The sequence below is a fragment of the Arachis duranensis genome, chromosome 1 (genome assembly GCF_000817695.3).
Source record: "Arachis duranensis cultivar V14167 chromosome 1, aradu.V14167.gnm2.J7QH, whole genome shotgun sequence".
Taxonomy (NCBI): Eukaryota; Viridiplantae; Streptophyta; class Magnoliopsida; order Fabales; family Fabaceae; genus Arachis; species Arachis duranensis.
Window position 1 is genome coordinate 33417799 of NC_029772.3, and position 10428 is coordinate 33428226.

Below are 10428 nucleotides of genomic sequence, written 5' to 3' on the forward strand. Positions count from 1 at the left end.
TACAAATGGTTATAGATGATTTATGAATAAAACATAAAGATAAAGATAGAGATACTTATGTAATTCATTGGTAAGAATTTCAGACAAGCGAATGGAGATGCTTTGTCCCTTCCGTCTCTCTGCTTTCCTACTGTCTTCATCCAATCCTTCTTACTCCTTTACATGGCAAGCTGTATGTAGGGTTTCACCGTTGTCAGTGGCTACCTCCCATCCTCTGAGTGAAAATGTTCTACGCACCTTGTCACGGCACGGCTAATCATCTGTCGATTCTCAATCAGGTTGGAATAGAATCCAGTGATTCTTTTGCGTCTGTCACTAATGCCCAGCCTTCAGGAGTTTGAAGCTCGTCACAGTCATTCAATCATTGAATCCTACTCAAAAGACCACATACAAGGTTTATACCTTCCGGATTCTCTTGAATGCCGCCATCAATTCTAGTTTATACCACGAAGATTCCGATCAAGGGATCCAAGAGATAAACATTCAAGCCTTGTTTGCTTGTAGAACAGAAGTGGTTGTCAGGCACTCGTTCATAAGTGAGAATGATGATGAGTGTCACATAATCATCACATTCATCATGTTCTTGGGTGCAAATGAATATCTTAGAACAAGAATCAGCTGAATTGAATAGAAGAACAATAGTAATTGCATTAATACTCGAGGTACAGCAGAGCTCCACACCTTAATCTATGGTGTGTAGAAACTCCACCGTTGAAAATACATAAGAACAAGGTCTAGGCATGGCCGTGAGGCCAGCCCCCCATGATCTAAGATAGCATAAGACTAAAGATAGCTACCGAGATAAGAATACAATAGTAAAAGGTCCTATTTGTAGAGAACTAGTAGCCTAGGATTTACAAGGATGAGTAAATGACATAAAAATCCACTTCCGGGACCACTTGGTGTGTGCTTGGGCTGAGAATTGAAGCATTTTCGTGTAGAGACTTTTTCTGGAGTTAGGCAGTTTTGAGCTGATTTGGAACGCCGGTTTGGGCCATCAAATCTCGGGCAAAGTATGAACTATTATATATTGCTGGAAATCCCAGGATGTCTACTTTCCAACGCAGTTAAGAGCGCGCCAATTGGGCTTCTGTAGCTCCAGAAAATCCACTTTGAGTGCAGGGAGGTCAGAATCCAACAGCATCTGCGGTCCTTTTCAGCCTCTGAATCAGATTTTTGCTCAGGTCCCTTCTGCCAGAAAATACCTGAAATCACAGAGAAACACACAAACTCATAGTAAAGTCCAGAAAAGTGAATTTTAACTAAAAACTAATAAAAATATACTAAAAACTAACTAAAACATACTAAAAATATACTAAAAACAATGCCAAAAAGCATATAAATTATCCGCTCATCATTCAACTCCAAAAATACTCCATCAAGAGTGTTCTATTTTTGCTGCTAAACATTTATGTCTCTATTCTGACTGTTGCACATGATCATGAACCTAAAAAATAACTTAAAGAAAAACAACATTAAGAAATTAAAAGAAATAAGAATAATTAATTAAGGTTGGGTTGCCTCCCAACAAGCGCTTTTTTAACGTCACTAACTTGATGGTTAGCTCCTTACAGAGGTGAGTATGGGCTCAGAATTTTGTCCCTTACAGTGAATTTTCTTCCTGTCTTCTCTTGAATGAGCTCCATATGCTCTAGAGACAGGACACGAGTCACTGTATGTAGTATGACTAGTTTCTTGGTGAAGACCACTCTCATGCCAGGTGAGAGGCCTTTAGTTGGGACTTTCTTGTCCCTCAAGCCTTTAGGTACTTTCTTTCAAGTATCTTTGTTTTCAGTGCTTGTTAATGGATGCCCAACACCAAAAACTTGGTGCAAAATTTATAACTCACAAACTAACCGGCAAGTGCACCGGGTCGTACCAAGTAATACCTCAGGTGAGTGAGGGTCGATCCCACGAGGATTGATGGACTAAGCAACAATGGTTAACTGATTTACTTATTTAGGCAAACAGAAAATGGTGTTTAAGAATTCAAAAGCGTGAAATAGTAAATTCAATAAATTAGAAAGCAAGCAGTAAACGGGTTGTGAATAATATATGGAGAAACAGTTAAGGCTTCAGAGTTATCTATTTTTCGGATTGACTTTTCTTACTAACTATTTTAATCATGCAAGATTTAATTCATGGCAAACTATATGTGACTAAACCCTAATTCCTTAGACCTTTTTAGTATCCTCTAAAATTCATCAACCGCCGATTCCTTGGTCACTTAATTCCAATTAGAGGGTGAAGTTCAATTCTAGTTTATGTGCCACAGAAACCCTAATTACCCAAATATAAGAGGATTATATGTCACGTATCCCATTAAGTCCAGATAATTAGAAATTTAGGAGAATACGTTTTCAAGCTGTTGTTCAAATAAAGAGCTTTTCCAAGTTATACAAGAACTCAATTAGAACAAGGGTCATACTTTCGTTCCACCCAAAATCATAAAATAATAAACAAAAACAATTCTTGAATTATAAATCAGTACATGAATTAAAATAGAAAAATAATAGTATCAATCCATGCAATAGACAGAGCTCCTAATCTTAACAGTGAAGATTTAGTTGCTCATGGTGCAGAGAGAAAACTAGGATTCAGAAAAACTGTCAAGTGCGAAATGAGGTAGAAGAGAAAAGTCCCCCGAAGGGCTAATTCCTTTTTCTTTTTATATCTAATCCTAATTAATGTAAATTATATTTTCTAAAACTAAATAATATCTTTTCCTATTTTTGATTGAATTAAAGTTTAATCAGAATAAATAAAGATCTCACGTGGCTTGTGCAACGGCGTGGGGACCACTTGATTGAGGGAGAGCTTGCGCCTAACTTGACATGGAGTTGCGCCTTACTTCAGGTGGGCAGCGTGTGTTGGTGTGGAATGCTTGAACATTGGCGCCTTACTTGAATAAATCATGCGCCTAACTTGAGATTTCTCAAGTTAGGCGCAGCCTTGGCAGTATGGTTAGAGAAGAAGTATAGACTATTATATATTGTTGGAAAGATCTGGAAGTTAGCTTTCCAACGCCACTAGAATCACATCCATTAGATCTCTGTAGCTTGAGTTATTCAGGTTTGAGTGCAAAGAGGTCAGGGTTGACAGCATCATTCATCTTCTTCTCTTTTTCTGCCGAAACTCCATCAAATACAGGCGAAGGCTACCTAAAATAAATAGAATTGCACACAACTCAAAGTAGCATCCATGATGGCTAAAAGATAATTAATTCTTGATTAAACTCAGCAAATTGAATGCAAATTCACTAGGAAAAGATAGGAAAGATGCTCACGCATTACTGCCTAACACCAAACTTAGAATTGGTTTGGGGGCTTAGTACAGCTCTGCACTGAAAGAGATGGTTGGAACACTAAGTGTTGCACAGTTATCTCAGAGGGAGAGTTGGGGTGCGGCATCTTAAACAAGATGTGATCATCCCCTAGTTGTAGGATCAGTTCTCCCTTAGCTACATCAATGATAGCATTGGCAGTGGCTAGGAAAGGTCTTCCAAGGATGATGGATTCATCCTCATCTTCCCTAGTATCTAAGACTATGAAGTTTGTAGGGATGTAGTGGTCTTCAACCTTTACCAAGACATCCTCTTCTAAGCTATATGGCTTCTTCATTGACTTGTCTGCCATCTCTAGTGAGATGTTTGCAATTTATACCTCAAAGATTCCTAGATTCTCTATTACAGAGAGTGGCATGAGGTTTATGATTGACCCAAGGTCACACAGAGCCTTTTCAAAGGTCATGGTGCCAAAGCATTGAGTTCTTTGATAATCAGTGGAGGTTCTTCCTCCAAAGGCTTTGTACCAAATTGCTTGGCGTCCAGCTTCATAAGAGCTCCTAGGTACCGAGCAACTTGCTCTTCCCTAGTGTCTTCATCCTCATTAGAGGATGAGTGTTCATCAGAACTCATGCATTGCAGAAGTGCATGCAAAGGAACCTCTATGGTCTCTATATGAGCCTTGGCTTCTTTTAGTTCTTGGATAGGGATTTCTTAAGTAGGTATTGAGCATTCAGAGGGTGTGCCTTCACTGGCGTTCAATGCCAGCTCTGATGGCTCTTTGGGCATTGAACGCCCATGTTGTATACCCTTAGTGATGTTAAACGCCAGTTCCCTTACCATTTTGGGCGTTGAATGCCCAACAGGGATGTCCTGGCTGGCGTTCAACGCCAGCTTCCCTGTCTGTTTGGGTGTTGAATGCCTAGCCAGTGTTCTCTGGCTGGCGTTCAACACCAGCTTTGCTGCTAGGATGGGTGTTGAACGCCCAGTGAGCGATGGGCATTGAACGCCCAGTGAGATCTTCTTTACTGGTGTTTAATGCCTCTCTAATCTCTCCAGATTTGGCCACTGCCTCTGTGGTGATGGCCTTGCACTCTTCTCTTAGGTTTACTTCAGTGTTACTGTGAAGAGTGTTGGGAGGAGTCTTGGGGATCCTCTCGCTCAATTGACCAACTTGTACCTCTAAATTTCTGATGGTGTTTCAGTTATGAAGCTATGAGTGGTCTTGGAGAGGTTGGAGACTAGAGTTACTAAGTCAGAAAGGCTTTGCTTAGGAGTATCCATATTTCCTTAAGAAGATGGGAATGGTGGTCTGTTGTTGAACCTATTCTGTTTCCTTCCACCGTGATTATTATTGAAGCCTTGTTGAGGCTTCTGTTGATCCTTCCATGAAAGGTTAGGATGATTCCTCCATGAAGGATTGTAGGAGTTTCCATAGTATTCTCCTATAACACCCTGCTACATAGTGTTTTACGCTTAAGTCATAGAACAGAGGTAGTGTGGTATTACGGACCTCTAAACAGTAAAAATATACATATAATAATGAAAGAAATAACACACTAGAAGCCTTGAAACAAACAGGTAAACAAAAATCGCAAAATGAAAAGCGCAACGCTCAAAGAATAGGATTACTTGTGTGTAAAGGAACCTAAAAGGAAAAAGATTAAAGTAAACAAAAGAGTAAAGGAAAGCCAAGGAAACAGTATAACTAGCCCCTGACTCAGCCTGCGAAGCTAAGGCTGGCCGGAGGATATATATATATATATATATATACCTATGAACATACATAAGTATTCCCAAAATACACCAAAATGCCAAAGTAAACTCCTATCTCTCCCTCAACCTCTAAGAGGAGCAGCATACATAAGTTACTTGGAGAGTAAGCTAAATACATATATACATATATACAACAGGAAACCAAAATACACCAAAGGACTACTTCGCTTCCCAAGATCCAGACGCCTAGCGAGGAGCCTCTTGACCTGCATCTAAAAAATAACAATACAATATGGAATGAGAACCAGAGGTTCTCAGCATGGTAAGAATGCCACGCGTATAATAAATAAGGTCCTGAGAATGCCTTACGCAATCCTAGAACTCCGTATATTCAGTTATCCAACTTAATTACGAAACAGAAGCTGTAAACAAGGGTTGGTATTCTAAACCTACCTAACTTACTCAATTTCAATCTTAATTTAACACCAAAGAACGGGAAAAAAAAGGAAGGATGCGAACGCAGACAGCGCGCGATCGCTGCAAACTGTGGGTGCAAAAAGTTTTGTGCGGGCGCACAAACGTGAGCGCGTGCACAGGGGTGGCTAGAAGAGGGGTGTGTCCGTACGCATAAGCAGGTGCGTACGCACAAGAAGTGAAAAAGAGAGGGATGTTAGTGCACAATACGTGCGATTGCTCCCAACAGAAGGGTTGCAATAAGGTATGCGGACACACAGCTACGTGCGCTCGCACAAATGGCTTCGCTCTTTTTTTTTTATCAAATTGCTTGAGGAAAAGACATGTGTGCATGCGCACATAGATCCATGTACACGCACAGAAGCAAAGGTACAGGGGGGATCACGCGCACAGGCCATGCTAGCGCTCCCACCAAAAGGGGTGCAAATTAGCGTGCAGACGCATAGGGATGTGCGGCCGCACAGAGAGCGTGAAAAGGGATATGCGTGCGTACGCACAGGGTAGTACGCACACACAGATCAAGAAAAACAGGGGAACACCCACGCACAGGCTGTGCTGGCGTACGACCAGAGGGCATTACCAAGAGTGTGTGGGCGCACAGGGTTGTGCGCTCGCACAGGTAGTGAAAGTTGCAGTTGTGTGCACACGCACAGCAACGTGCATATGCACAGATGTCCTGTTTCAAAATTTTTTTCTTTTAAAAACTAAGGCACCAAGCCTCAGTGCATCAACATATCAACCTCAAATCATACAAGCATTCATAAATTCATGATTCACAAGCAATTCAACTTATCTAACTCAAAAACATCAAACCAATCCTAAGCTAATCATCATATCACAAGAAAGCAACTAAATCAAAGAGCTATAAACAAAGAGAAAGTTAGAGTAATGTCACCATGGTAGGGTGTCTCCCACCGAGCACTTTGGTTTAAAGTCCTAAGTTGGACTTGCATGACTTCATTGATGACTTGGGGCCTCTCCAAAGAGGAAAATCTCTAACTCCTTGGTATTCTTGTCTTCTTCTTGCTCCTCACTAGATTCAATCACTTTCTCTTCAATCAAATCACAACCTAAAATGGAGTAGACTTCAAAGGTAGGTTTCTTGGATCCATCTAATGTAAACTTCACTATTCTTCCATCGGACTCAAATGAATAAGCTCTGGAATGTGCATCCAATTTGAATCGGGACGTCTTCAAAAATGGTCTCCCAAGGAGAATGGATGATGGTTTGTCCGAGTCAATTGGAGGGGTCTCCAAAATGTGAAAGTCCACCGAAAAGATCAACCCTTGGATATTAATCAAAAGATTCTCTACAATGCCCACAACCGACACAATGCTCTTATCTGCCAATACAAATCTTGCCCCTGACCTCTTTAATAGTGATAAGTTCAATTTCTTATAAATGGGGAGTGGCATGATACTTACACACGCCCCCAAATCACACATACAGTCCATGAACTCCATCCCACCAATCACACAAGTAACCAAACATAGACCGGGATCATTGCACTTTTTTGGAAGAACAGAGGAGATAAAGTCATTTATCGGGTTCTTGTTTAGCTCCCCAATCTTGTCCTTATGGTTGCACACATCTTTGAGAAATTTTACATATTTTGGCACTTGTTGAATGGCTTGAAAGAGAGGGACGGTAACTTTCACATTCTTGAAAATTTCTACCACATTTGGATCAAGACCTTCATGCTTTTTAGCCTTCTTAGCCAGGATGGGAAAGAAAATTTGTGCAGGTTCCTCAAGAAGGTTATTCCTTTTTGGCTCTTTGATATTGAGTAGTTCCTCCCCTTCTCTGCAATGCTTTCTTCCCCAACTCTTATCACTTCCACTTCCTCTCCTTTTCCTCCAACTTGTAGGCACAACACCAATTTCATCCAACTTGGTGCCACTCCTAAGGGTAATAGCATTGATGCTTTCCTATGTCTCTCGCTTCTTGTGAAACTCCCGTTGCTCTTGCATGAAGGTGTGAAGTGTGTCATTCATGTACGGTTGATTTGGAGAGGGGGCTTGATTGCCTTGAGGAGGGTTAGGTCTACTAATTGGGTGTTGATATCTTCCTTGAGGTTAAGAGTGTGGTTGTTGGTTGGGTTGGGGATGAGGTGGACTTTGTTGTTGGTATGATGGGTAGTGATGTTGTTGTGGTTGTGGGTAGGTTTGTTGGTATTGTGGTTGACCTTGGGAACGTTGGTGATAGTAGACTTGTTGGCTTGGATAGGGTTGAGCTTGAGAAGCTTGGTTCCACCTTTGATTAGAATTATTCCTCCATCCTTGATTTTGATTTTCCCCATGTCGATGAGATCCTTGATTGTAGATGGACCTTTGTGGGTATGGATTAGCTACCGCCAATGTAGTGTCCTCTTGGATTTGAGGGCACTCATCGGTGTAATGGCCGCGACAAGCACAAATACCACATGATCTTGGTGGTCCTTCGATTCTTGGAGGTTAAGGTGGAGGAGATAGCAATGCTTGAGGAATTTGTTGTCCTTGGGTGATTTGTCTCAACAAAATTGTCATCTCCCCAAGGGTCTTGGTCAAAATGGCATCTCCGGAAGGAGAAACTTCACTTAAAGCTTTTGGTTGTGGATTTCTTGCCCTTGAGTGTTGAGTAGAGTCCGCCAAATCTGCTATGACTTCCCAATCTTCCTCAGCGGTTTTGTTTTTGGTGAGGGATCCTCCACTTGCGTCATCTAGAAGAAGCTTGTCTTGCGGATTCATCCCTTGGCAAAAATAACTGATAAGCACTAACTCGTCAATGCGGTGGTGAGGGCAAGCTTCCAACAACTTCTTGAATCTCTCCCAGTACTCATAAATAGTCTCCCATCTCTTTGCATTATGCAAGAGATTTTCTTCCGTAGCCAATCTGTTTTCTAAGGTGGATAAAAGTTTTCCAGAAATTCCTTACGCAGCAAGTCCCAATTAGAAATAACATCCTTTGGTTGAGTATAAAACCATTCCTTCGCTTTTCCCTCCAAAGAGAAAGGGAAAGTGATAACCATAACTGCCACTTCATCCGCTCCATGTCTTATCGCAGTGGAGCATGCAACTTGAAAGTTTTTTTAGGTGCTTTAGGGGATCTTCTCCGGGTAGCCCATTATACTTGGGGAGCAAGTTTATTGTGCTGGTCTTGAGCTCAAAATTTGGATCCAAATCCAGATACCGGATTTGTATCGGTTGTAAGTTTATATCTAGAGCTCTGGCTTCCTTCAAGGTGATTCTACAAGGAGGTTCCGCCATAGTACTGTCACCTGATTCATTCAAAGAAACTTCAGTACTCCCCACAGAAGAATATAAGGTTTCCTCATTATTTGAAGAATGAGAATCACGGTTTGAGTGTGATGGTAAATTGGTGTGCTCTTCAAGAGAGCCCAATTTACTATTCACAAATGCTAGCCGGCACTGAGCTTGCCTAATATGAGTTAAAGTTCTGTCTATTTCCGGATCAAAATGGGCCAAGCTCGGGTCTGGAAGTGATCGTGTCATTCATCTGAGGAATCAATGAAAGTATGCGATTACCAAGAGCAAAACAAAAAAAGCAAATAAACAAAACAACCTAATAGTCAATAATTACTAAAACTAGCTAGATAGAGGCGCCTTATATCAATTAATATCAAGCAACAAACAAAATCAACTATTCATACTATTCACATATTCACAACAACCAAAATTATAGCACTCATTGCACTTAATGCGGTACCCGGCAACGGCACCAAAAACTTGGTGCTACGTCCAAAGCAGGTTAGGAATTTTTCTCAAATCAGGATGGGCATTGTAAGTATAGTTCCCAACCCAACAATGGGCCAACAACCAAAGTTTGAATTCAAAAGATGTCACTATTCAAACTCAATTCAATTCCGAGAGTTTTCAATTCCCGGGTCATCTCCCAAGGACTCTTGAGAACAATGAGTGTACAATTCCGGTTGTGAGACTCAAGGGGTTTTCAATGAAGAGATGAATATATAAGAAAATAAAAGAACATTTAAAAATTGTAACAAATGAACTAATAAAGGAATTAAAGAACTAGCTATATACTATAGACAAGTAATGTATAAAGGGATTGATATATGTGTGTGTGAATGAATTAAAGCATAAATGGAATCTTAGCTTGGAATGAGCTAAGGGTCCTTTCCTTGTTGAAACCACAACTATGACAATTATAACGGATTAATCTCACTTGATTAACCCTCACATCGGAGAGTAAGTTAAATGAGTATAAGTGTTCTTAACCCACAAATGCTAGCTTGCTTGATAATTACCTTAGCAACAAATTAGTGTTAGTGGGAACAAAAACAATTAACAACCCAAGAATCATCACTAAATGTTGGACATTCCAACTCTAGGAACCCAATTTCTCACTTTTCCCAAGCCAAGAGATGAAAAATTAGCCCATAATCAAAATTGACATTTTGTCAAACACTTGGTGGGCAAAAACACTAAACATGGGAAAAATGAGAAAATGATTGCAAGTATGAGAGACAAATAATCAAAAGCAACAATACTAACTCAAACGAGCATATAACAATCATTAATCATCAAAATCATCAACAATAAATCAAAATTGCAAAAAGTAGATATATGTGAACTATGACCTTAATGACAAGAAAGAGAAAAAGGAAAATGTAACTATAAAGAGTAATAATAAAGAAATACTTACAATGGAAGCTAGCAAAATCCAAGATAAAAAATGGAAATGGCACTAAAATGTAAAACTCTAATAGAGAAGATGGAAAACTTAGAGAAAAGCTATACTAAAGCTTCCTACTACTACTCATAAAACTATCCTAATGTTATGCTATGGTATGGTATGGTTTTCCCCCTTCATTATCAGCTGTTGACTTCAGAATTGGGCCTTCAATCCACCGAAATCGCAAGTCACGTGCAATTTTAATGAAGGCATGTGCGGGCACTTGTGCGTACGCACACTCGGCCAAAATCTCTGCTTGTGC

The 10428-nt window shown here is 40.3% G+C and overlaps 1 protein-coding gene across 1 annotated transcript; it reads right to left on the reverse strand.

The window, feature by feature from the left end:
• Positions 1-6430: 6430 nt before the first annotated feature.
• On the reverse strand, positions 6431-8965 carry LOC107484634 (uncharacterized). The gene is made up of 2 exons (XM_016105186.1): positions 8643-8965; positions 6431-7376 (listed from the first exon to the last, which is right to left on the reverse strand). Exons 1-2 carry the CDS (start codon positions 8963-8965, stop codon positions 6431-6433), a joined length of 1269 nt encoding a protein of 422 aa, XP_015960672.1.
• Positions 8966-10428: the final 1463 nt, after the last annotated feature.